The sequence below is a fragment of the Coturnix japonica genome, chromosome 7, assembly GCF_001577835.2.
Source record: "Coturnix japonica isolate 7356 chromosome 7, Coturnix japonica 2.1, whole genome shotgun sequence".
Taxonomy (NCBI): Eukaryota; Metazoa; Chordata; class Aves; order Galliformes; family Phasianidae; genus Coturnix; species Coturnix japonica.
The window spans coordinates 9958624-9986533 of NC_029522.1; the positions used below are offsets into that span (position 1 = coordinate 9958624).

General features: G+C 38.2%; 2 protein-coding genes across 11 annotated transcripts in view; one reads left to right on the plus strand and one right to left on the minus strand.

Moving 5' to 3' along the window:
• Positions 1-19218, minus strand: part of TRAK2 (trafficking kinesin protein 2) — a 31907-nt gene extending 12689 nt beyond the window's left edge. For 2 of the 7 annotated variants that reach the window (XR_004308046.1, XM_032445981.1), the window contains exons 1-7: positions 19130-19218; positions 17170-17281; positions 8347-8669; positions 7233-7427; positions 2359-2412; positions 1766-1836; positions 1105-1221 (exon numbers count right to left, since the gene is read on the minus strand). Coding sequence is in view for 6 of the 7 variants with exons in the window: in XM_032445981.1 (XP_032301872.1) it covers positions 1105-1221; positions 1766-1836; positions 2359-2412; positions 7233-7427; positions 8347-8383 (474 nt within the window). In the remaining variant the exon portion in view is untranslated. Of the gene's footprint in view, positions 1-1104; positions 1222-1765; positions 1837-2358; positions 2413-7232; positions 7428-8346; positions 8670-15963; positions 16074-16289; positions 16434-16524; positions 16630-17169; positions 17282-19129 lie in introns of those variants that run through there. The other 5 variants (XM_032445982.1, XM_015868112.2, XM_015868113.2 and 2 more) reach the window with 5 other exon arrangements.
• On the plus strand, positions 16680-27149 carry STRADB (STE20 related adaptor beta). 4 transcript variants are annotated; one of them, XM_015868122.2, is made up of 13 exons: positions 16680-16790; positions 17541-17636; positions 18761-18817; positions 19142-19222; positions 19645-19744; positions 20890-21011; positions 21450-21558; positions 22099-22222; positions 22683-22854; positions 23274-23378; positions 23618-23847; positions 24449-24491; positions 24935-26578. In XM_015868122.2, the coding sequence occupies exons 3-13, from the start codon at positions 18806-18808 to the stop codon at positions 25085-25087; spliced, it is 1251 nt and encodes a 416-aa protein (XP_015723608.1). In that variant the 5' UTR covers positions 16680-16790; positions 17541-17636; positions 18761-18805; the 3' UTR covers positions 25088-26578. The 4 variants fall into 4 exon arrangements, with proteins under 4 accessions (XP_015723608.1, XP_032301880.1, XP_015723607.1 ...); XM_032445989.1 differs by lacking the exon at positions 24935-26578 and adding an exon at positions 26949-27149 and having other exon boundaries at positions 16697-16984; XM_015868121.2 differs by having other exon boundaries at positions 16697-16984.
• Positions 27150-27910: the final 761 nt, after the last annotated feature.

Consider the following 27910-nt stretch of genomic DNA (forward strand, 5'->3'; position numbering starts at 1 on the left):
AGCTTGAGCACTGTAAGGGAGACTGAAAATTTAAGGTAATACAGGAATGGACAAGACAACCTATTATTTATTTTTTTCTTTCTTTAGGACAATTCACTTTAAAATAATTTCCCAGCCACCTTGTTATATCTCAATTAACAAGCTATTATCTTTTTGTTTACAACCATTTTTCTGCACTGCAACTTCCTGAAAAAAAGAACCAGTAGATATCTGTGTATGTGTACAGAATGGCCACCTCCAGTCCACTTAGTAAATGAATTGTAGGACAAGGAATAAAAAGAGACAAGACAAATCTCAAGTTAAGACAAATTCCATTTTACATAGTAGTATTTTTGTGTGGATAAATAAGCTTATGCTGGCCTACAGCTGATTGTATGTATTTATTACCAGCATAATAGCAGCTGAAATTATTTCACTGTCACTCAGCCTACATGTATTGTCCCCAAAGATAAAAAAAAAATACAAAACAAAACATGGGATACTTTCTAGGTTGACTTTTTTTATTATTTTATTATATTTTATTTTTAAAGCAAGAAAAATCAAGAAAAGATTAAATAAGGAAGAAGTGCTTAAATAAGCGCTTTAATAAATTAAATAAGGAAAAAGCTGAATGAAGAATGAAGATATGGAACAGAATTCTCTTCATGTTTTTGTTTTGTTTTTTTTTAATTTTATTTTAAGTGGATACACTCCATTAAGTCAAATCATTTTCTGACTGTTTCTTCTCTTCAGAAGTCGCTATGTAAAACTTCACAACAGATGTCAACTACATAGTTTATTTTTACTTATATTATTATATTCTTAGTTTCAAACCAAAATATTAGACTGATGGTCAAAACAAACACTTTCAAAAGTGCAATTTTGCTCTAAGTATATCATAAATAGTATCTAACATCCTCAGTTTCTCTGTGACTACCATGTGCAGACTTCATAGTCAATCCTTGGCCCAACCAAGTTGACTGAACTATGGCAACGAGGAGAACAATTTCTATGTACACTACATAGTTTCAAAGCAGCAATCTCACGTTCACAATGGAATAATATATTTCTATTAATCCCGTTTCCATCATCATAGAAAGAATTAAAAATAATAAAATCACTCACTTGATCTAGAGTTTGTCCTAACTGTTCTTCTAGTGCATCATTCTTTTCCGTCAACAGATGGTTTCGCTTAAGCAGAGCTTGTCCAATTCGTGCTGCCAGTTCCAGATCCCGATCTTTCTGCACATAAAAAGAGAATGAATGTCTACTTTTGATCAGATAGAGAGTGAATTCGTAGTAATTTTGATTTTCCTAGATACTGTTTAATGCATCACCACTTTGAGGTGCTGCATCCCTAACTGTGTTTTTCTTGCATAGTCATTTTCAATAACAGGAGGACAGCACCTAACCTAGGTATAGTTTCAATGAGGTTGTGGGCTTTAGTTGTATCATTCTAAGAATTCACATATGCCTAGTTCTGTTGTCCTTCAAGTAACAATTTCTCCAGAACAGACTGCATAAATGGAACTGCGATGAGAAGGTAAAAGCCAAGAAGAAAGATGCTTATTCCTGGTTACTTGCCAGCACCTGTGAGGCATCCATCCATAGTTTAGCTAAATTCTGTTTCTGAGATGATGCAACTGACTAGGCAGCTTCTCATGACCCATGTCATGAGATAAGTAACTCATGAAGACAACTGAATCAGGATTCCTGGTAGCTGAATAAATCTCTTCAAATACATGTCCTCAAATATATTAACACAGCATTACAAAGATGAACATACCTCAGCTAGCAGATGTTTGACCATATCAGAATCACTGTAGGTTTTCTGCTCCACATTATCTGTACCTAGAACTGACAAGACAAAAAACTTACACTTACTGAAGCACCTTAATTTATAAGAGGACTGCAGGGAACACAGAGAAGAAAAACACAGCAGAAATATAGCGATCAGTTGAGGAAACTAGCAGAGACTTATGAAAATGCATTTTAACTTCAGAAATATGAAACAATACTGATTTAAGAGACTGATCTAACGAGATATTGAGTACTTGCAGCTCAGCAATATTAGCTAGAAGCTGAGGTGCTTACATATGCTGTAAAATTAGAAAATGGTGAAGAATCTTTAGATCAACTTCTTCAATATAACTAAACTATTAAATCAACCACCGGGCTGGGGAGAAAGGAAAAGTAATTCATATCCAAATACAGCTGAAAACACTTGAAGACTTCATTCAAAACAAATGGAACTTGAAAAATGGGACTTTAGGGCACGAAGAACGAGACAATTCTGAACAAAATGCAGTGCTAAAATGTAAACCCCTATCCTGTTCTAGGATAGGGAAACAAAAGATGTTAGTAAGAAAACTTAATTACCTTGTGAAAATTTGCAAGATCCAGACAAGGAGGAGGGAGGCAGTTCAATAAGAGCTATAGTAACAGAAAATGAAAGACAGAAGAAAGAAAAAGAAGAGGAAAAAGAATTAAAACTTAAGGCAATAGCCTACTGGCTGGGATGGAGTTAACTTTCCCCACAGCAGCCCATACAATGCTGTGCTTTGTGCTTGTAGCTAGAACAGCACTGATAATTGTTATTATCTATTGCTACATGGTGCTGGCACAGCATCAAGACTTTCTCCCCCCTCCAAAAAAAAAAAAAAAAAAATAGCCCAGTAGGCAGGGGGTTGTAAAGAGGTGGGGAGGGGACACCACCAGGGAGGCTGTCCTGAACTACCCAAAGGGAAAATCTGTACTGTATGATGCCATGCTCAGGAAAAACAAAAACACACACCTGAGGAAATGGAAGGAGAAGGGGGGACTTCTGTTATGAAACTGTTTTCTGAGCAATCACTACATATACTAAAACTCTGCTTCCCAAGACATGGCTTAAAGTTGTTTGCTGATGGGAAACAAATAACAATTATTTTTTCCCCATGTTTCTTTTGCCTGCTGGGTTTAGGTTTGTTGTTGTTGTTTTTCTGTGTTTGGTTTTTTTTTCTTTTTTTTTTTTTTTCCCTCCCCCCTTTAATTACGCTGCCCTTACTCAACCCATGTCCCTTTTCTTCCATCATATTTTTCCCCCATTCTTTTGAAAAGTGCAAGTGAGAGAGTGGTATTGCGAGGTTTAGTAAGCAACCACAGCAAATAGAATAGTTATTTACATATATCCTCCACCACACAAAAAAATAAAGAGATGTGTGGAGTGTACCTTTTTTTCATTTCTATAACTTCTATGGAACTTTTAAGGAAACACTTAAATACAATTCTCTTCAAAATTAGAATCTTACTTACAGGTGAAAAATGTTTATGCCTGTTAAACAGAAGTTCGCTATTTTCACTTTATGGAGTAATGATCAAGAAAGCAAAAAAAAAAAAGCAGCAATATAAGTATCTGCTTTAGCTGAAAGTGTAAATTAACCTGTTTTGAAACTAATTCCATCACCACTGCATCATGAAATTAGATTATGATGGGATTTGGTCTAAATCTATTTCTGGTAATTTTATGTCTTGTTTAAATCCGATTCATACTCCAAGTATGTCATAGTATTGGTTCTGATTCTTAGTTCTTATTGAGGGCTGCTGATACAGTTATGAAACGATGGAGCTACAATGAAATGCACAGTAATTTTATTAATGTATGCTGTGTAAGCTATGTATGTCCTTTACAAAGGTAATGCATATAATTAACCTCAAATTAAATAACACTAAGTTTGTTCTTCAGAAAAAAAGTAAATTGCATTTCAGCTTATGAAGAAACTTACATAATCTTTAAAGAGGAGAATAGAAAGAGCAACACAGAAGAGCAAGATTTACTGAACTGTTTCTGCAATAGTTTAACAGGGAAGAAAATGAAACTAACAAATCAAACAGATCTTACCAAGTAGATTAGTAAGAATAAAAAACTAACACACTCCATCCAAATATTAACAAGCCTTGAATGTCAAGCATCGATATTTACTAATTCAATTTTAAGGTGAGGTGAAAATAGAAAACCAGCTTCTCAAAATGTAAAGTACTTACCTGTGGCAAAACATGCATTTTGGCAGACAGTTTTACTATGTCTCCCTTATAGGCAGGATATTACAGCCAGCTCTCCAGTGGTTAGGTGTTCCCACCAGAGGACTTCAAGTGGAAGTTTCTACCCATCGTTAAATCAACTTGATAAAGATATATGCTAAGTACCATATAGGGTTACTCAGATACATAAGTTCCTAAAAACAAAGATATCTATCCTCTCTGGTAAATGAAATCTCAGAATTAATAGCTTTGAAACTCAGCTCCATGCAACCTTAGTTAATTTCCTTCAGTACAGAATCAAAATTACACACAGGTATGTTTTACCGGTCTCTTATGAGCGCACATAACTGTCCACTCACCTCGCCACATGAAGGCTGCAAACAACTCTTCACTTTGGTTAATATTCTTGTTATGCTGTGCCATGTCCCTTTATTCACATATATAAAGTAATTCTAAGGACAGACACTTTCTAATTCCAGGTTTCTTTGGCTACCACAGTTGAAGCAGAAAATACTCCTCTGTCTCAAATAGAGCATTCTTCCACTTCACTGGAAACCAGGTGAATGTCAGTAGGAACTCACCCAGTCACTGGATCAACCTTCAAATAGGTGGTGACAGCAGCCATAAAGAGAGGAGGAGTTCTAGTGAAGTAAATAGCTTTTTGCTATTTTTTTTTTTTTCCTTATATATTAACTACAAAATGAATCAAAGCATAACTTCACCATTCTTTTTAGGAAAAAGCTTCCACAATGCTTCTATACACATATAGAGGGAGGAAGAGATATACCCATTAAAATCTCTACTTATGTTTCAAGACTATGATCATCACACTCCCAACTTCAGTCAATTGTGAGAAAGATGAAAACTTCAGCTAACAAGTGATTTGGATGTGATTGTAACTAGATTCTGATTTGTGTTTCTGTCTGTCTGGGACCACCCCAGAACCTTCCTGCAAGTTATTAGGCTCAAAATGTCTCATACGATGACCGCTCTTTAGACAGTTTCTCAGAGAAACATAAGCTGTATTTATCTTGAATTTATATGACTTGGCAGTTACAGTAGTGTACTTAAATCATTATAATAGAATGGCTTGGGTCCAGTTCCAATACCCTGCCAAGGGCAGGATTGCCACCAATCAGATCAGGCTGTTCAGAGCCCAGTCTGGCCTTGAACACCTCAAGGGATGGAGCATCTACAGATTCTCTTTGCAGCAATGCTCCAGCACTTCACCACACTCTAAGTAAAGAATTTCCTCCTAAAATCTAGCCTAAATCCACCCTCTTTTAGTTTAAAACCATTCCCTCTTATTCTCTTGCTACCTGCTGAAATAAATGACAGTTAATTCTGCATGTTAAATCTAACTACACTGTTTTAAATTGATATGCTGCATTTCACAACCAGGCTGGGTAACCACACTTGAATATTGTATACAGAAGAGTCTACATAATCCTAAAATGTAAAATTTTAAGATAGACTCATTCAAAAGAACCAGTTTGAGACAGAATTTACAGTCAGTGTTACTGAGCACTTTTGAGAATGCCAAGAAAAACTCTGGCAGCTGTTCCAAAGAATTCACACAAGCAGCTCACTATTTTCACAGAACACATTTCTATAGCTAAAAAGAACTTTTGCTGGGTGAAGGAGGAAGACACCAGTTTCTGTAATATTTTGATAGCCAAATAACACGACTTAACATCCCTGCCTCTCACTGATTGGGAATGCATGCATTGACCAGACACACATACGATGTCAAGTTGCTACCAGCACTGTCAGACTTTGATCCCACCTCTTTATAAATAAAACTTCGAGGATAGTACACACCCCACTGACTACACACAATCACTTCAAGTGAACTATGAAAGTGTACATTCAAGTCAAATTTCATATGTGTTTGCAGTACTATTATCAGAAACAGGCTGAGCAATAATCATTAGGAGGCTTTCAGTATACTTTCCACAGTTAGAAAAATTCCAAGTATGAAAGTCCAACTGATAACAAGATTGCTTTAAATCATGGAATATGGTATTTGCAAAAGGCAATATGTTACTTTAATTTAATCATTTGCTATACGCCCTGGGTGGAGGCTGAAAGCACAAACATCAAAAAATCTTTGTTCAGAGGTGGCAAGTATGTGGAAGAGGTAATCATTACAGAGAAATAGTCATTCAAATACCAAGTTCATTCCCCCAGGTGATTCCTTCTAACATATGGAATAAACAGGACTTAGCCATTTTCAGAATCACAGAATCCTTAAGAGTTGGAAGGGATCTTTTAAGGCCATCCAGTCCAACTCCCCTGCAGTGAACTGGGTCATGCAAAGCTAGATCAGGTTGCCCTGAGTCTGATCCAGCTTCACCCTGAAAGTTTCCATGGATGGGGCATCAACCACATCTCTGGGCAACCTGTTCCAGTGCTTCACCACTCTCACTGTAAAATACTTTTCTTTATATTCAATCTACTCCCTTTGAGCTTGAAGCCATTTCCCCGCGTTCAAAGAGGGTAGATTTATCTAAAAGCACTTAGAATGTTTTCCTCTTTTTACATGAAGAACACTTGAAATTACAGACATGTAAGTGTTTGGGGTTGTTTTTTTGTTTGTTTGTTTTTCTCCTGCAACCTTTCTACACCATTTGACTTTTAACACATTAATGTTTTCTCCACATGATTTGATGCTATCCACCTTCTTTTTCATGATCTGCTAGCTTTAAGAACTGCTGTAATCACAACTGACTTAGTTATTATTTTCAGACCTAGAAGGCAGCAATCAACATTTACCTAGTACTCACCTACCTGGCTTTTACACAATTTATATCCCCAGAAGAAACAACTAACGGCATCTTAAAAGCAACACTGACAAAGGGCAAGCATCATTAAGAAAAAAAACAACAACAATACACAGCATCATTAACATTCCTGAAAACAGAATTGCTGCATATGCTGTACCTCTCATATTTCATATAATCTAGCACAATTTTAGGTTCCCCCTCATCATGTTTCTGATCTTGTTTCTAGATGAAACCTAATGATCAGGGAGCCACGTGACATGCTAGCTCAGCTCTAAGAATGGCAGAGTCATAATAAAATCACCTCCTCTGAACTCAGCTTTTTGTTCCACTTGTGCTTAAATGTTCAAATTTGAACATTACACTTTTAACATCAATCAGTTTACAATTACATTTTTCTCTTAAATAAATGTCAAAACAAACAACAGCTTTAGGCCCAGGTATACTCACTCAAGTAACGGAAGGTCTCCTCATCACGAACTGGAGAAGAGATTTCAGGAAGATGACCATGGCGGGGAGGAGACTGAATCCAGTCTTGATTTTCATAAAGATACAGAGAGTCCACTCGTAATTTGTAATCTGGCAACTGTTCTTCTAGCATGCTCACCAGCTCTACCTCAGGAAGGTCCTCAGTGGAGCAGACATCTAAAAATGATTAAATGCCAGTAAAGAACAGGACTATAAAATATGCCGTGTTTACGCCATTTAATAAATGCAATAGTAGTACTGATTCTACTTATTATACTTTTATAAATCTTCAGTAGCTTTGAAAAGAATTATTCTTTTCAATACTGAACAAATGACCAGAATACATATTGACTTAATACTTAATTGATAATACACTATTCGCAAGGTATTTGCATTCCCCTAATTTAATGCAAAGCTTCCTGCAAAGCAGTTTTATCCATGGCTCCCTCTGACTTCTTCAATATAGTATGTGTAATGAGTTTCAGTTTATATCTTTTCCTGCTTATTGAATTAAAACAGAGACCTACATTTTACCAATTAATTTTGTAACCATGCTTTAGCATGGTTATAGTTCCCTTTCCTGAAGGAAATTCACATTTTTATCTCTTTCTTCCATTTATGCTTTTGTTTGACAGTTAATATATGTTTTAATAACGTGACTACAAATAGCAACTGAATACTGCCTTGAAGTTGGGCAACTTAAGTATACGATTCTGTTATCACCCATCTGGAATGACAATTTATGTAAACACAGTATCTAAAAATTCTGAACATGAAATTTGCTCTTCCTGCTTTTCCTCCCCTTCAATACTATTGAGAAAAGCAAAACAACAACAACAACAACAAAAAAACCAAACCAAACAAACAAAAAAACCCACCCAAAACATTAGGTTGCTAAAATACTGCATATCAAAGGTATGTAATTATTATCATTTGAACATGCCCACAAAAGATGAAGGCTATCTACAATAACTTCCAATAGAACGCCAGTAATGATCAATGTGAAATGCAAGGCTGTTTTCAGGTTGGTGATCTATAAAACATTAACATTAATTAAACTTTCAAGATTTGTACCAGAATTATTTCCCCAACTCACCAGAGATGCTCTCCAAGATCCTGCGATCAAAATTCATGAGTCTCTTTACAGTTCACTTCTTTGGAAACTGCATTCTGTAGTCAGATTATGCACTGACCCTTCATTGCTTTGATAGAAGGATGGCTTTGGTTTAGAGACAGAGTAATTGACAGCCATCAAGCTACCCAGACACAAACAAATCTGGCATCGGTTCCCTTCTGTAGACTGGTTCTTATTCCGAATCTCTTAGGACATGCTCTTTTCATCTGAGGTACTACTCATCAGCACAAATACCTATAGGTTATTTCAAAGAAGCTGCATAAGATCTTCAGCTCAGCCATACCCTAGAAACAAAGCAAAGAGAGTGCCAGAATTTAAACAGATGTCACTCTTCCAAACGAGACAGCTCGATTAATATGACCCTTTTTTTTTTTTTTTCCAGTCTATTTCTTCTCTGTATCACCATTTAACTCAAAAAATCCAAACATTTTAATCCTTAGCTTACACATTACATCTTTATATGTTAAGTGTGGCGTTAAAAAACTGTCTTCTCCCCAGACTGACAAGATTCTGCCCTGAGCTTTCTACCTCAGCTCTTCTCATGCAATAGATGCTCCAGTTCTTTAACCTCTGCAGGACCCACAATTACGTCCGTGTCTCTTGTACTAAGAGCCCCAGAATTGAACACACAACTGTATATGTGTTTCAGCGTGGCTGAGTAGAGAGGAAAGATCACATCCCTCAACCTGACTGAGAGGCAATGGACAAACACTGAAATGCAGGAGATCCTGTCTGAACATTGGAAGAGGGTTTTTTCCATTGTTGTTTATTTGTTTCATTTTATTGTGAGGGTAACTGAGAACTGGAAAAGGCTGTCCAGACAGACTGGAGTTTCCATTCTTGCAGACATTCAAAAGTCATCCGGAAATGGTCCTAAGCAAGCAGCTCCATGTGGCTCTACCTTGAGCAGGTGTGTTGGACTGGATGGCCTCCAGAGTTCCCTTCCAATCTCAACCATTCTATAAGTCACTTATAGTAGCAATGCATGTTCATAAGAAGTGCTTTATGTCATCAGATTCTTTAGGCTTTATTTCTCAGTGTAGCAAGTGCTCAAAAAGTAAAACCCTCAGAGCAGTTCTCACTGTGCTTATGATGTAACCATGCTTGATAAAAGAAACAACCTCCTCACAAGGCAAGGTGGTTTTGTTGTTTTCCACCAGATATGACTAGGTTACATTCCTTTCCTTGCAGGTCCTTCTTAGGGGCTTCAATACACTATATTATATGTTAATCAGAAGGAGGAAAAACACAGAGATCCAAACGTTTAATAAATAATTCATATTAGCAGATAATATCAATAGGGAGATGCTTGCAAAAAGGCTAACTAAAACTGTATAAAACTGAAAAATTATTGTTTCTTCTGGTTATTCAAGCTTCAATCCTGACTGTTAGATTGCTGTATAAACGATGGTTATGATATCTACTCTAAACCATATTAAAATGTGCCAATTAAAACATACCAATAACTTTAAAGGAGAAACAATCACAGACAGTTACAAGACAGTGCAGTGTTACAGCACTAATGACTACAGTTAGGAGCCTGAGGCCAGTAATAAATCAGTTTGCAATGGCAATTTTGCCTCACAAATGGGTTATGCCAGCATCCATATGCATGGCTTACCCCTACATCACTTGTGTTGCTAATGTATACAGTGCAGTTACACAAGGTACTAAAAGCAGTACAAACAGTTGGAAGGTGTCCCAGAAAATAATCACCACAGGTCACATCAAATCAATCCTATTTCTAAGCAGAACAACCTAAACTACCAATAAATTCTTAATCTCCAATAAATTTCCCAATAAACAACTTAATCTTATATTCCTTTTACAGGGACATCTCATGGAAACATTGTACACCCATAACACCAAAGGTCAGAGGCATGTATGCCTGATAAAGTAGATACACTGGGCTGTGCCACCTGCATATACTAACAACTGATTTTTCTTGTCTTTTTTTTTCCCCCCTAACTCTTGGGCAAAACTCATATTCTTGTCCAATTTTACAAAGATTACAAGGCAGGATCCTTCCTTAATCTGGAACTTTTGCTGATACTATTCTCAACATTTCCTATAAGCAAATGTGAGTAGGTCTGTATGAGTATTTGTAAGTCATCTGCCTTCAGTTTCAAAGATTTCTTAAGGATCCCAGGAGAAACTGGATTTATTACAATAATACACCTCAATAATAATTTTTTTTTTTTCTGAAAAGTATATTCACTTCATAAATAAATGATAAATAAATATCATCCAGTATCTTGTACTTAAGTCAATGTTTTATTTGTATTTTTTAATCCTGTAACAAAATACTTCCTCTGTATCTTTTTTTTTTTTTTAATCAAAAACCTGGTAGTCAAAAGGAACCAAAGAAATTAAAAGAAAGAACTAAGCAAAAAGTGCTGTGCTAAGTATGCTATAGTTATTTGCCACAGCTGTAGAAGTTTATTATGCAAGATGTGTGCAGCTGGGATGATTTTATAAATACTCAAGTAGCTGTAGAGCAAGAAAAAGCTCAGAATTCAGTTGCTTCTTCACAAGACTGAATCTACCTTTGAGTTTTAATAGTTTAAAAATCAGTGTCATTTCCTCTTAAGACTGGAGCTAATCTCCCTTTTATGTAGTCCAAAGCAGAAACAGCATTTCTTGCAGGTCAGTATCAGTTCAGCCAATAATGGGGAAAAAAGTAAATAATTTGAGTCGAAATTTCTAGAGCACCAGGCCAATAACAAGCTATTGACTTCAAAGGGAACCTCATTCGCAACACTCTTGAGAAGCAAACACCATAGAAGTCAATACCACCACTTTCAAAGTTTCTTATAGCTTTCTTCCATCATGCCATTGTGTAACTCCTCTGGAAATTCAACCAGCCAATACACTGTGCAGTGAAATGCTGAAGGAGGCTCCCTGGCCCTGTTAGTCTGCAATACTGCAACTGTAAAATTATTCCTGAAGTGCAGTTTCCATCTGCAAGTTGCAGCCATACTTAAGTCCACATGGATCACACCCACAATATGTATTGCGTGGCTTAATATACATATCTGTACTATAGCATGATTAGAAATTCAGACTAAGTGTTTAAGTTGTACAGAGAAAGGCCCAAAACATCTGAAAAGCAGAACCGGACCATAAACTTTTCTTTGATATTTTGCAATACACAACATCAAGCTACAGAAAAGCAGAAACTTATATGAACCTACTTAAAATGATCTGTGCAGTTCTTCCTACTTTGTCTAGTATGTCCCCTGAAGGCTCAAAGGAAATAGTACTATCAAAGGCATGGAAGAAAACTGTCACCTGAATTAAGCCTAGATGTGGTTCTCATCACAAATACAATTTATTTTTTGTTCAAATTTGAAACTGAATTGTCTAAAAAGCACATTTGTTCAGTGTGTAACAACAGCTCTGCTGTCATCTTTCATCTCCTGTCCCACAATTAGATGACAAAACTCAAAGCACTGTAATAATTCACTGATACCACCTGCCCTTCTGGGCAATTTACGCCTAGAAGAACAGCTCTGAAGACCTGGAGTTGCCTCTGGCCTCAGTACTACACTGCAGTGTCAAACTGCACACCCTATGTGAGTTCTTGCTGCAGTTTTCTTTGATTAAATATTTTAAATCTGTATATTTTATGATATTCACCACATAGCCACACAATGATCACTGTAATAATGGATTCATTTAGTTTGCACATATGAATTTTGTCAGAAAGAAAGAATTAAAGTTAGCTATAAAAGCCACACCATTTTCCCCTAAAAAAAAAAGGAACAAAGGTTTCAGTCTCCCGCTGGACCATTCATTAACAGTAAAGACATTCAAAGACATTACTTACGAATCAAAAGACACTTCCTGTTCTTTCTTATTTTGCTGCACGAAAAAAGACAGCCCTAGAACTTCTTCCCTTCTCTGTTCCCTCTTTCACAGCCATACATTCCTTTATTTAACCACTGAACAGTAAAAAATGTGAAGGAAGTTTATGTGTCATAAACTATCAAGAGCAGATGATGAGTGCAACCACAGTGCACAAAAACTAAAAACTAAAGTTAGTACTTTAATTGCTTCCTTTTTTCACATAATAGTTAAAAGATCTTAAAATACTATTTCTACTGCTAGTTTACCTTAGGCCTTTTGCACATGACCCATAGAATCCAATTGGCATAGAGATTTACCAGATTTTACCATGTCTATGCATGGAAAATAGACAAGAGATGACAAAGAAAGGCAGTATTCTAAGAAGTGTGGATGACTAGCACTCAGTAACGATGTGATTCACTGCTATAACAAGATCTGACAAAGCACCCAAGGAGAACTATATAAAATAAAAGCACAATAACTGAAAAATAAGAACGGCTGGTAGACCACGTTAAAAGCATTAAGAGAAATACACATCAATTTTCTAATCAGTATTGCCATCGTGGCAGGGATCACTTCACTAGATAACTCTGTTAGTTCAAATGTCAATGGTCTGAAAGCAGAGATGAGCTGTTTTTACAACCAGAAAGACTAGATAAACAATGTGGGTGTTCATTTCTTCCTGCACAAAAACTTAAAAACACTTTCAAAATACTGGCATCTATTCTGATAACATCCAAACTCAAACAGAAACATCCTGACATTTTCTCAGTTTTCCATTCGTTGTGAGCAACTGCCTGCTCACCAGCACCTGGAAAGACTAAATGAGATCTGCTCCTCTGTGTTGTTATAGGATGTGAGACAACAGGCCACAACTAACTCAAAGGAGATTTCAACAACAAAGAAAGCAATGCTAAAGCATCACTACCTTTCCAAAAGAAGCCAAATGAACAAACCAGTTTTCCTAGAATGCCAAATGTTATTGTTACATTAATATGTTAAAAAATAACTGTATCAAGTCATTAAACACGCTGCTTTTTATTACTACAACTGGAATGCTATCAAGTCAGCTAATAGAAAGAAAAATGTTTTGCATGTCAAGGTTAATGAAACAGTTCTATTCTTGTAGTGAACATGACCACACTGAATTGCTGCCAAAGCATTCCTGTGACTCCTGCTCAGAAGCAAAAGCCAGATCTTCCAACAGTATAGAGCAGGTGATGGAAGACAAAGGAACTTACACACCAAAACCAAGTAGCTGTGAAAGTGAACTTTTTCAATCACAATTACCACTTGCTGTGTACCTCACACCTATATTATTTTCAGCCATTACTATCCCCACAGAAGCCTACTTAATGCTTATTTTCCCTCTTATATAAGAAATAGAATTATTTCAAAAAATAGGCAAACACAATCCTAATAACAGATACTCAGACACTACTAAATCATCATAAGCAATCCTGTATCTGACCATCAACTATAGAGGATAACAAATTCCAGAAACGAGCATAGGAAAAATAGAACAAACCCAGAACCCCACGTGTATCTCCTGGATGTTTTTTAAACTGGGGGTAAGAGTTGAAAGGGGATGCTGGAGAACATCTCTCAGAAGATGATGTGTATCAAAGAAGTCACAACATTGACCATAGCAGTTCACTCATGATCTTTGTTTGGCCTTAAGCCAAGCTGGACACTTTTGCTCCTTGTCAGTCCTGTATCTCCATACCAAGTAGAACTAGCTACTAGTTCAGTACACACATATATGCTTTATGCCTATGAATACAATAATAGTGCTAAATTTTATAGTTTGAGACGAAAAATTTTAAAAATGCCTACATGCATGGAGGCTGTCCATATAATCCTTACCACACAGGGAAGAAATAACATATGCTTAATTGAATTCTATCTTTGGCAGAAACTATGGGTGCTAACTACATGAAATAACCATACAGAAAAGAACTGAGAATCAATAAAACTTTATAAATGCACAGCCATAGCAATAAAGTGTACACATTCTTCCAGGCAGATCTCCAGTGGCTTTTTTAACTCTCTTTCTTCGGAGGGAAAAAATAAATAAAAGAACTATCCTCTATTTGTTAGTCAGGGAGCATAAAAATGTCACATACACTCTTGAAGCAAGTGCTGTACCTTTATTTCATTAAATGTTTGTTAGAGGCTTCTTTAAAAATCGAAGCTTGCTGTCTATACTTCAGATGAAGTTAAGAGATATTTTCCACTAAGATCACTAACACTTTCAGGTTGATGCATAGTTGGATTCAGCCAAGTAAGTGGTTTCAATTTCTTTATGCATATCCTAGTTGGTGCTCAGAATTTTAATACTTTAATTTCATATTTCTTAAAACAAACCAAACTGATCAATGTGACCCAGCCATCAGAATACTGCTAGCAACCCAACTAGATAAAAGGATCTGCCATCTCTTTTGTAAACATCTCTGCGAAAATGCTATTTTGGTAGCTTCCTGGAAAACTTATCAAAGAATCACATGTTCATCCTTCCTGAAACATTGCTTTTCAGCAGTCAGCCCTCTGTTATATTAGATGCAAACTAACAACAGAACGTCCAGACTTTCCAGCATCCTGCTTCTTAAATTACAATTTCAAATCCTCATTACAAAAATTTGATGAACTGATACAGATCTAACAGAGGACACCATCACTAAAGAGCTCTTAAGTTTCAGGTATTCATATTTTTTTTTTTTTCAAGTTACTTTCAGTGTTAGAAATACAAATGCAAGAAAAAATCTAGAGGATGCATGCCTTCAATACAAGAATGAGGTAAGCAGCCTACTAAATTGTCCTGAAATGTATTTATACCAACCGCAAGAAAATAGAGATTAAAAGCACAGGCAACATAGACAAAAAGTAGAGGAGAAGAAACAAATATCGACCTCATTTAGCCTGGTTGAAAAGCGCTATGTACTAGTTGTTGGACATGCATTTCCTTTTCATTCCCTCAATTCCTCCTTACCAGCCTTCCTCCAAACAAATCCATGCCTGGCTCTATCAGTACAGACTGCCAAGTGCCTTCACATCTGAGGTATCACACTGACTGTCTGCACATCTAGTCTGGTTGTATCATATGTGGGTGGGAACTGGAAGGAGTGGAAAAAAGACCAACATGCCTATGAGCCTTGGAATTAATGAGATCTAGCTTTCCATGCATTTGTTCTACTACTCTCCTTTGTCATTTGTCCATCATATTAAACTCTAGGTATTTTAAGACTAGTGGGGGAAATGCATGTAAAGACAACAAATTAATTTCAATACTTTCCACGTAGTATTCTTGCCAACAAGCATAAGAAATGAAATACAATCGGCTGCAGGCTTTAGCACGTGCCTATTGTTACACCAAAGATAAAAGCCCCAATAAATGCTAACAAAATAAATACTTTTAAAATAGAAAGTACATGGAAGCTAACCTAAAATTCACACTATTTTAAGAATTACTTCATAGCATCTGATGTATTTTAGCCACATTCTCACTGCCAGACAACAATAAGTCTGAAACATAACAAAAAAGGAATGTTTTCAACAGCTTACAGTTGAAGATTATTTTCAATAATAACAATAATAATAATAACACAAGGGTGCAGCTCCATGCAGCATTTTTTCACTGGGTGGCCAACAGGAAAAAAGCTATTACTGCATTTTACTCAGAAGCTCAGAATGCAACGCTCTAATTAAAAAGCTGGTGGAAGCCAGAGTCACCTTGCCCTGAAGTCCATACAAAACCGGAGACACGACTGCTATTTCGCCAAGCTTTGCCTTCTGTGAGCAGAGACACAGCCGAACCTCATCCACCCCCATGCGAAGCCCATATGGGTAAAGGCACTGTTACCACGGAACGAACTTGGCGGCACGCTGAAGGTCACGCCTCGCACCGCCTGCGGTCACTGCCATCGCCGCAGCAAAGGATTGACATCCAGTCAGATACGTACATTCTGGACGCCAATGATACATGCATACCGAAGGCATAGAGATTGGAATCGTATGTATCTACGTTACCGCCCGAAAAAGATCTCTGCCAATCTCACTTTAAGAACGGACGAGGGCTGCCGCTTGCCTCCAGCTCAGAACGGAACAGCACAGTACAGCGGAGCCCACTCGCAGCCACAGGCCCACAGCCGGGGCCCGGCCATACCCCGGTCAGTCCTCGTGCTCCTCGGTCACAACACGCGCCCGCTGCACCTCAGCAGCTGGCACTGAGAACTCACAGAGCGCCCCACAAGCGGCACAGCCACCCCAAATCAGCGCCGAGCAACGTCTTACCCGAGCTCCCTCCTGCGCTCCGCCTCCCCGCCGCCGCCCTGCGCCCACGGCTGACAGGCAGCCGCCCGCCCTACAATCAGCCGGCGACCGAGGAAGCTCGGCGATGACTTCCGCTGGGCCGTCGGGGAACTACACGCCCCGTCACGCCGCGCGGCGCGGCTGGGCCACCCTCCGCCAGGGGCCGGCACCGCGGCGCAACGGGCCGCTCGTTGCTGAGGCCCCGCCAACCCTCGTAGCTCCGCGGCGCTCCGGGCTCGCGGCGGCGGGTACGAGCGTGCACTTCCTCAACCCCGCGGTGCTTCCCGGCAGCACTGCGGACAGAGGGGCTCCGAACCGGCCGCGCCTCCGGAGTTGGTGTCGGGGAGCCTGGAGGGCCGGGAGCGGGGAAGCGCTGTCCCAGCCACCGTGGGGCTCAGGGAGGTGGGAGCGAGTGGGCGCCGCCGAGGTACGATACGATAAGGTACGAGCTGAAGGGAGCTGAGCTAAGGGAGGCTGGGGGCGCTTTCTCGCGTTCCGCTCCTTTTGTCACGGACTTCAAGTCGGTATCTGTCAGAGATCGCTTAACTCGAACCTTTTCAACCACTCAGACCCTCAAGTAAGAGCTACAGCCCCGCGTCAGCAGAACAGCAGTAACACCGGTGGTACCTGCCTTTGGGCCTCCACTGCTCACGTCTTTCTGGAAATCGATAGAACCTGCATCCGAATCTTTAGCTGAGTTGCGATGACGGTCAGCTCAACTGTGCACTGCTGTCACAATCTGCAGGAGAAAGAAAGGCTTAGGTTAGGGACTTGACCCAAAGCTATAATGAAAATGGACACAATGTTAAACAGTGGAATTTAAAAAATTAAATGCTGCTGTCGGTGATACTCCTGCACAGCTCTGAACAAGCTCTCCAACGATTTTACTTCAGCATACACGAGTTACTAAGACGTAGTCACTCAGCTTTTGTGGCTTAGTGTTCCAAGCAACAGAGTAACTAATTTTGTTATGAAATGAAACACTGTTTCTTTTCCAGGTATAACAAGGATACAGTAGCTGTTACTGAACTGGCCATGTCTTGAGGTACCTGCGTTTTTTTCTTACCCCGCCACAAACTTCTTCAGTGAAGTAGGTAAGTCGAGCCCTGACCACCTAATGGAGCCAAATGCCTATTAAGGATCTCTCCATTTTTCATATCTGAAAAGGAATTGCAACATGTCTTCAAGCATTTTGTTTAGGATAAGAATAGTAAGGATTACTGGTAGGTAGCTTAGATATTTGGCAGGAGGCAGCTGGTTGTTCACTTTCCAGCGTTGCCTAGATTAAAGAGCATACGTAATTTTAATGAAAGATATAATCAAGTTTAGGTCCTTGACTTACAAAATTATTGAGTTTGGATGTAGTAGTTCACCTTCTGAAGTTACCTTTCAAGCAGTAATTACACGCTAACATACAACAACCCCCAGTGGCTGATTTTATGTCAGCTGTCAAGTAGGATTAATTCAACACGGTAGAAGACTTCCCTGTGGATGATCAGGTAGCTTAAAGTAAGTGAGGTAGTCCCACATTACGCTAGAAGCTGCATTTTAGTCATAACCATCTTATTATTGCTATATATATATATATATATATACATATATAAAGAACCTTCTCTCTTTGTCCTCACTGTGTAAGCTTTCAACATGTTGGGCAGAAAGAAGTCTGTTGGCAGACTTGTAGTGATTCTGATCTGTGAGGGAGTTCGAGTGCTGATTCTGTGATCGGTGATTTGAAAAAGATCAGTTGTTTCCCCTCTTTTTCTTATTCAAGTTCCCTACGATAGTATTTATTCTTTCAGTTGTGAAATGTAATGTTTGTGAGTTAGTTCAGCTGCACACAGCTGTGCTTCTTTAAAATAAGTTCTTTTCTTTCTTGTGAACTGCTAATGATGCACAAATCCACTTCTGTTTTATGTTCTGCACTTACGCAGTTGACTTGCAATTAAATTGTTTGTTCAGAAATGGTAATAAGATCTCTAAAACCGTAAATGAAAAAGGAAGTCTTTAAGTTGGACTGTATATGGCATATACTTGGTTATGGAGTTTGTCATCCATAGGCTGCTTAAAGGCTTAATAGAAAAGCAGGCCTTCCCAGCGCTGTACAAGTTCCAGTGTGTGACATAACTGAGAGGAATGTGTCAATGTTCTGAGTTATTAAAACACTTATTTTTATCATGGGTTCATGTACAATCTTACATTGCTACTTTGATTGTTCTAGGATCAATGGGTGTATATGACTTTTCACCTCATCTAAAGCGGTTCCATGTCTTGTTTGGTAAGTTTGTATTTGGGAATCCTTGCTAGTTGTACCGTGTTAGCCAGTGATGCCTTCAAGTGAAACAGTTCTGCTGAAATGTTTTGCTTAGGGGGATTTCCACAGTTCTGAGCTGTCAAAATTTCCTTGTATCAACTTTTGATGAAGACTGTTTAGTTGCCAGCCTACTATATGCTCTATACTGTTTTTCAACCTCTTGCATGTCCGACTTGTAGCTGAAATCTTTCTGAACTACCGCCTGTTAGGGTTTCTTGTGGTTTTTTTCCCCACTGCCTTGTTTAATAAATTGCAGCAAGACCACTAACAACTCACTTGTTTCTCAAGGACTGTTCCTGTATTCTACGTACACCGGTTGAGTCAATCCGACCAGAAAAGCAATCTCAGAGCAGCAGCCATGAATCCCTGGTAAGTAAAGAAAAAAAAAAGGAAAATAACCACATTAAAAGCATTAACTTGCAAAGTTCAATACAAAGTTGCATGTGGGGGAGGGGGGGAGGAGAGAGGAAGGGAGGGGGATAGGGAAGATCTCATTAGCAAGCACTTAATAAGATACTAAGAGGAAAAATAACAAGAGTATTTTGGGGCTTGCACTTCAGAAGATGACTGCAGTTGACTCAATATTACTCATAATCTTCTACTAGTTTAAAAACAAAACAAAAGACCCAGTAGCTTATTTAAGTCTCAGCGTACTGGCAGAAGCACCAGCTTGAATATTCTGGCTCCAGTACTTGATCACGGCATTCCAGTTAATGCTATTGATGTATTAACTTTAACCATAAATGCACATAGTAATTCTTACTAAGAACTCTGCTTTTCTCCACTGTTAGGCTGATTCAGAGCTAGCCTGGATTCCCCCATCTAAAGGAGGGAATGAAATGCTATTTTGCTCTTCTGATGTCTCTCACTATGAACTGCAGGTGGAAATAGGTAACACAACTGTGCCTTAAAAATATTTCTTGTTCTTGCAGACGCATTCTCTCTGTAGCTATTGCTAACTGCAGCAAATATTAAGTTTGGAAAATGTATTATCAGCTGACTAAAACTTAATCCTCTATTCTTGAGAAAAATACCGATCATCTTGTTTCAGTTAGTGCATGCTTTAAAATATAAGACAAATTAACAGTTATCTGAACTTTTCTTTTGATGTTTGTGCATTTGGACATAATTTGCCTAAAATCTGTGGCATGCGTACAATAAATACAACGTTAAGTAACATCATAACCTGTCATTTGGCTACTTGATTTGATTGTCTTAACAATGGCTACACTGAATCCCACTGTACAAGCCTTGAATCATAGAGTTGTTTGATTTGTGAGGGACATTTAAAGGTCACCCAGTCCATCTTCACTGCAATGATCAGGGACACCTATACCTATATTAGGTTGCTCAGAGCCCCATCCAGCCTGACCTCAAATGTCTCCAAGGACAGAGCATCCACCACCTCTGGGCAACCTGTGCCACTGCCTCATTGCCCCTGCTTTAAAAAATAAAATGAACAAACAAACAAACCCATTTCTTCCTTACATCCAATCAAAATCTCCCCTTTTAAGTTTGAAACCATTTCCCCTTTTCCTGTCACAATAGACCTGCTATAGAGTCTGTTCCCTTCTTTCCTTCCTGTAGCCCTCCTTTAGATATTGAAAGGCTGCTATCGAGTCTCCCTGGAGCCTTCTATTCTCCAGGCAGAACTGCAGCTCTCTTGGCCTGTCCTTGCAGAGGAGGTGTTCCATCTCTTGGATCATTTTTGTGGCCCTCCTCTGGACGCTTTCTAGCAGGTTCATGTCTCTCCTATTTACATTAGCAGCCCCTTGAGCACAAACATTAGAACAGATACATTACTGATGCTGATAAATGTTTAAATGTCCTTTGTTGCTCTAAAAATAGCAGAACAGAGTTCTAAGTAATTTGTGGATATATTACACCCCAGCTACTTAAGTTGTTGGTGTGCTTAAAGAAAAGACCATGCTGTTCTCCATTGCAATTTCAGAACCGCAAAGTTCTCTAACTATAAAGAAAGTTATATGGTGACTTACTACATTTTCCAATATTAAGGTATTGACTTTTGGTTTCAGGAAGGAGATTCAACAACTTAACTTCAATCTACCTTGCACGGCATACCCCTACAGGCACACAAGTTGCCGTAAGGATCACAGACCTAGAAAGCTGCTCAGAAGAGCATCTGAAAGCCTTACAGGTAAAGCAGCAGCATTTTCACTTTTGAACACATAAGGGTTTAGTAAAGTAGGGTAGCCTTCATGCTTTTACTGGGTGATTGAATTCAAATTTTCTCATCAAAGGAATAGAAGAAGCACATATAAATTTGAAAGATTGCTTTCTGAAGAAACTGTTGACAAGTGTTTTAGAAATACTCATGGAACTTAACAGCTCTTCCTCTGAAACACATTCTGTGCTCTGCATTTAACAGCATAACTTATGACTAAGAACAAACTAGAGTTCAGAAAAATGCAATGACTTACCAGCTATTTGGATATCTATTGCAGCTCTGCTCATCACATGCAATTAAGTATAAATACACCAAACACTTTTTTTCTACTGATTACTGACACAATTAATGCTCTTAGTAAGGCAGATGCTTTGTGATTAATACATCCATTTTCATTTAATTCCATAGAATGAGGTGGTTTTGTCCCACTTTTTCCAGCATCCCAACATAATGACGCTTTGGACAGTGTTTACAGCTGGTAGTTGGCTTTGGGTCATTTCTCCATTCATGGCCTATGGTAAGAACTGGTAACTGCAATTTTGGAATAAGGAAAAGGACTGATGACATTTGGGCTATGCGGTTGACAAGAGTTTTTTTTTCTTTAAGAATCTCCTGACTCATAGAGAAGGAGGTGGTGGGAGGGAAAAGAAAAAAAAACCCAACAGACACACTTCCACAAACAACTTGTTTAGATAAGTCTGTATATCATCTTCCTCCCCAGAAAAGATTGACATTTGATCTGCATTACATTTCACTTAGTCCTAATACCCACAAAGTACAGAGTAATAAGAGAGAGATGCATTTGATGTTACAGAATAGAAAACTTGTCGCTTTCAGTGCAGGTTTAGCATAGGCTTTCAGTTAGCAAGCATGACATGAGTGCAATCCTTGTGATTGATGGATGCTTCAGTTGCATCCATGTAAGTGTTCCTGATGCACCATGGTCAATATAAAGGTGAGAATACCTCTTCTGGCAAACATATACAATGAAGGAGGCATAGAAAGCAAGTTTAAGGTAGCTTGTTTGGCTTAGGATATTTTTTCCCCCTGCTCCCAGGTTCTGCTCGACACCTGCTGAAGACTTACTTTCCTGAAGGAATGAGTGAAGCTTTGATAGGAAACATTCTGTTTGGTGCAATCAGAGGATTAAATTACATGCACCAGAATGGCTACATTCACAGGTAAAACAATGTCAGTGCCATAGGCAAGAATCAAATTACATTATTAGGAATTAAGTTTCACTTCAAAACCCATATTTGGTTCAACACTTGTCTCCTTTCCTTTTTCTATATATTCCTTATGGCAGATGCAGACACAGTGCAGAAGCAGGGCTCTTTTTTGTTTTGTTTTGTTTGTTTTTGACTAATATAGCAGGATGTTAAATTCTTCATTACTTTACCCTCTTTGCAGGGATGGAAAAATCCTTCTTTGATGTCTGGCAGTCAGTTTTTCTTGCTAACCATCTCTCAGGGTGTATTAAATAGACAGCTCATGCTAAGTGAAGACCACCCATGAAAACAGCCTGCTAAACAGAACTGCGTGTAAACCCCTCAATATACATTAACAAAAGATTTTCATATTTCTACTTTAATAGTGCTTTGACTAATTTGTCTAACTAAAATTTACCACTTTTTGTTACAGGAATATTAAAGCTAGCCACATTCTGATTTCAGGGGATGGATTGGTTTCTCTCTCTGGCTTAAACAACCTCTACAGTTTAGTTAACAATGGACAAAAGTCAAAGGTGGTGTATGACTTCCCCCAGTTTAGTACATCTGTACTTCCTTGGCTGAGCCCTGAACTACTGAGACAGGTCAGTGTAAAATACACTTCATTCTTATTCCAAGTTAACAGGAAGTACTCGAGTTATACCTGTTTGTACAAGTGCAATAGAATCTGTTGAACTGCAGCTTAAAAACAAAACAACAAAAAAAAAAACAAAAACAACCATGAACTGAATTTGCATTTCCCCTAAAGAGAATAGGATTTAAAGCTGTGGTGATGCTTACAGCTCAGTCTCTGCCTCATTGTCTTCCTGAAAACTAGAGCAGATTCTGTCTTCAGTGCAACATCACATTTATGGAAAAAAGCCTGTTTCAATTTGTTAACTGCCTCAATCCTAGATGTGTAGATCACACAATTTTAGAATTGTGTCTTGACACTGGTATTTGTGTTTCTGTTGGCACCCATCAATGGCTTCAGTAGTCCAGTAAAGTTCTATTTCTCCCACAGGATTTGTCTGGGTATAATATGAAGTCCGATATCTACAGCGTAGGAATAACAGCATGTGAATTAGCCAATGGACATGTTCCATTTCAAGATATGCCTCGCACTCAGGTATGATGCTAAACTCCATTTCTGCTTCAAAGGACACTGAGATATTTTTTCCTTTTTTTAAACAAAGCATTACTGAGATAAACCAGTGCTTTTACTGATGAAATGGTGGCTGCTTTTAGTTATTTCAAACATGCATGGTTCTTGCTAGAGTAAATAATCCTTTCTTGTAGATTCACAGCATAGCCTGAATGGTCTGTGGGTGGCACACTGCCTGTAGATGTGCTCTTCCTTTCTACTAGATGCTGCTGCAGAAGCTGAAAGGTCCCACATACTATCCTTGGGATATAAATGCCTTCCCCCATGGGGAATCCAGAATGAAGAATTCCCAATCGGGTGTTGATTCTGGAATTAGCGAGAGTATGACACGCACAATGACGAGCGAAAGACTACAAAACCCTGTTTCCAAAACATTTTCCCCTGCATTCTACAACTTGGTAGAACTTTGCTTGCAACAGGACCCTGAGAAAAGGTAATGCTCTGGTGAAAACTAATTTTGTGTCATTGTAGTCTAAGTCTAGCCCGTGGTTTAGGATACAGTTCATTACTTGATTAGTTACAATCAGAATTTCAGACCAGAATTACTACACAAAACCTTACACTTACCTTTGGTCTTGTCAGATAAGACACTTCTTAAAGAACAAAGAGACCACGCTTTTAAAGTTTTGTTTGACTCCCGCAAGGGCTGAATTACTTACGGTATGAATCTTGTATTGCAGTTAGACAAGTAAAATTAATCTTAAACATTTTGACTAAGAAAAAAAAATGGCAAATTTAAGTATATGCTTTCAGTATGATGCCTTCTCTGAATGAGACATAGAATCCCTTGTAAAGCAAAAAAGTAAAACAATAAAAACTAAAACTTTAAAAGTAAAGTAATCTCTTTAGTAGTGCCTTCATTACAAATTGTGACACAGAATGTAGGAATTCTTTGCTGCCTTTCTCATAATTCACGTTTGATCACATGCATTAATAACAACACAGCTTCAGCTGATTTGTCAGACTAGCCCCTTTCCCAGGAGCAGTGATTTAACTTTGCAAAATATCATTGTGTTGTTCATTTTATGATGCAGGCCATCAGCACGCAGTTTGCTATCTCATACGTTCTTCAGACAGGTAAGTTCATTAAATTTTTATCAAATGACACAGCTACAAAAACAATCAAAATAAGTCCTAAAGCATTAAAGTTGGATTACAAAATATTCAGGTCAGCTGGAAGCAAAAACCATCATGTAACAGCTCATCTGCTGTTTTATCAAAGGACACATCATTAGAGTAATCTATTTTCCCTTTGATAATGCTGGTTTAACTTAGGTCAGCCTAACTGACGAGAAAATGGGTGAATATTTGGGATTTCAAGCAGAAGAATTCAATAGCTAGTGCAATTAGTCTCGAAAGATGAATTCAATTTTCAGTAGAGTAAGGACAGCTAAACCTTTCCAATACTGTAACATGCAAGAAGATGGCTCTATGACTTTTATATGTTTTTAATTAAGTCAGGCACAATGTTGTGCAGTCTTTTTTGCAGCCCTCTTTTGATTAACTTTTCTTCTCCACAGGTAAAAGAACAAACACAGAACTCACTACTGTCCCTGTTACCACCCCCTGTTCACAACAACAGATCAGAGTTCTTGGCACTGCCCTCAGCGTCAGCTGGGGCTGAACTTGGATATATTGCTGCAACTCAGCACGATACAGACTGGGAATTCTAATCAGACACCAACAATCATACCTCTCCTGTGCTTCAAAGAAGGAAAATGTGATTTCTACTTGCTGCTTTAGTTTGTATGGTTAACATACAGTTAGATGCAGTATACTTGAAAATGCAGTTGAAGTGACCATGTTTCATTAACTTCATCATACGTTTGTATCAGGAAATGCAATATGCCTCATTTTTCAGATGACAAGCAGAACTGCATGTAGGAACAACTGAATTCTTATCTCCCTCCTTTGAAGTATTTCATAACAAATATGAAGGTTCCTGCTGTATTTTTACTTTATCCTGCACTTTTTAGCTCGTGTTACTGCAGTCCAAGTGCCTTTCTGAATTCAAGCTTTGTCTTTTGTCTACAGTTTTTCTTCAATAATCTATTTATCTTTCACTGTTGCCTACATTATCATAGTGAGGAGGAATCTTCCATTTTCAAGCCTGAATTTGAAAATGCAGAAATGAGTTTCTTATACAAATGTTTCTCTCTCCTGCCTCCCAAATGGTGTGTTGTGCAGTTGACATGCTGTCAGTGTTTGCCCTGAGTTAGCTATCCATCAAGTCTTTCCTGCAGTTTCAGTACTGCATGTTGACCAAAGAAGCGAGTTAAAAATGCTCTTGCGTTTTTCTGCGTTCTTAATACAGACTTGTGCTTTTGCATCTCCATTTACTGTTGCATCATCTTAACAAGCAATTTGAGAACCTCTTATAACGTAAAGAGAGTCTTAAGTTATAACACATATGGGTTAATTTTGAAGAGCTGTTAAATGATCTGAAGTCACTGTATGTATTTTTTGTTTATACTGTGTATCTGTCCCCCACCGAGTATTATCTGAACCTAATATTGTTTCCTCAAAAGTTACAAAACACATTAAGCTTCACCAGTGTTGCTGCTTGCAAACATCTTGTGCAGTTGGATTCCCATTATTCGATTCAGCCAGAGCACAAATTCACAAGAATCTGAGCGGTTTTATTGTCTCTTTCCTGATAAAAACTGCTCTTATGCCCACAAAAGAACACTAACTTCTCATGTCCCACACTACACCGAGCAACACAAGCAGCATTTTTTCTTAAATAAAAAAAATTACAACTGCAACCTCATCACGTTCTAGAAAAATCTGTGTCCCGAGCCACTACTACTTGCTGACATATGTTCTGACAGTAGTGAAAATGTACAGATAGCAAAAGGACGCATTTCAGTTTTTCAACACACGGAAATTCCACTGTGAAGTGCTCAAACCTGACACAGCTGGGCTTACCTGCAACCAGCACTGTAAGTGCTACTGCTTTGCAAGCAGCTTCTCTTCAAAGCCTTGAATGCCAAATGACTGGAAGGTACAACCGATTCTAAATAATCACACTGAAGTGTTACCAAAATACTTGACACTACTCATTATGCTGTGAAAGGAACTCATAGTTCAGAACATAATAGCTAAAACTAAGCTTAAGAGCCTCTCAATAAACTTGCCCTGTCTGCCTCCGTGTATTTCTGTAATTCTTGTACTCCTGTTTTCACCACAGTTCAATCATACTAACAGCTTCTTGTTACTGCAAGAAACGTTTCAGAAACATCAGTCATTAGTTAAGAAAACAGTTGTCTAAACTGCTAAGTTACTCTTGTTAATCATACAGATATTAGCTTGTGGGCTTGGCACAGAAGACAAGTCTCACACAAACCCCATAAGGTTCTTGACCCCAACCCACTGCAAATCTTGATTGTTTTAAACTATGTAGCACCTACAAGTATTTTTGTTGAAGTAACTGTACATGTAAATCTAAAGTCAAATAAGTGGAAATGGCTATGAAATTGCACATTAGAGATGTCTGAATGAACATTAGTTCCCTGTTGTTTCTTTGTTTTTAAGAAAGCGTGGTGCCAAACCTTTCTGGCAGCTGAAAGTGTCTGCAAGCTTCACTGGAAATAATGGCACTCTGTAAAAATGAACCTGAATTCTAATCACAAAGTGAAGTAAAGCACAGACTGACTTAAACAGCCAAATATTCCAGCACAATCACTATGTTGCTCTCTAGCTCTTTCTGTAGAATAAAATTGCTTTTTATACAAACACTGGTCCACTTCATGCAGTGACATAAATTATTACACCACATTTCATTTTCTCAAAAAGCTCATGAAACATCATGGTTAGAATGACTGAATTTTCTAAGATGTTTTCAAACAAAAGCAATTTAGAGGCACTGTGACGTCTAGAGATGACTAAAGTAACCAGAAGTATTTGATGCCGGTCTCTGGATTAAGTTTATGGAGAGACTTGTTGCAGATCTGCTCATTAACTAGCTGCGATACTTTCTTCTAAGGAATAATGTAAAATGTGTTAGCACAAAAACACTCATCAGTTAACACAGAAAACGTGTAACCATCATAGTGCTGAAGAGGTTTCAAATGCATGAAAAATCAAGTTCTCAGAAACTGAAGTATATTCTACTGAAAATTAGATACAGAGCTATGAAGAGGTTTTTGCACACAATTTGTGTTTTCAAAATCTGACATACATGATCTGCATTGTTAAAATGCAGGTTAATGAACTTCCTATTCCAAGCTGACACACTTCTAAGCACAGCAAACCTCTAATTTCTCAGAACATCCATGTATTAACCCTTACTCAAACCAATTATATGTTATTAGCATGTGGACTAGTGCTGAAGTCAGACATAGAATGTTCGTAGCATCCTGCATTTGAACTCTATGTGGGGCACTGTAAAAATTTTCATACATTTGTAAAACATTCTCATGCCCAGTGAAACAGAAATTAATAGATGCATTACTTCCACAATTTACTCTTCGAAAGGGCTGACAATAGCAGGACAC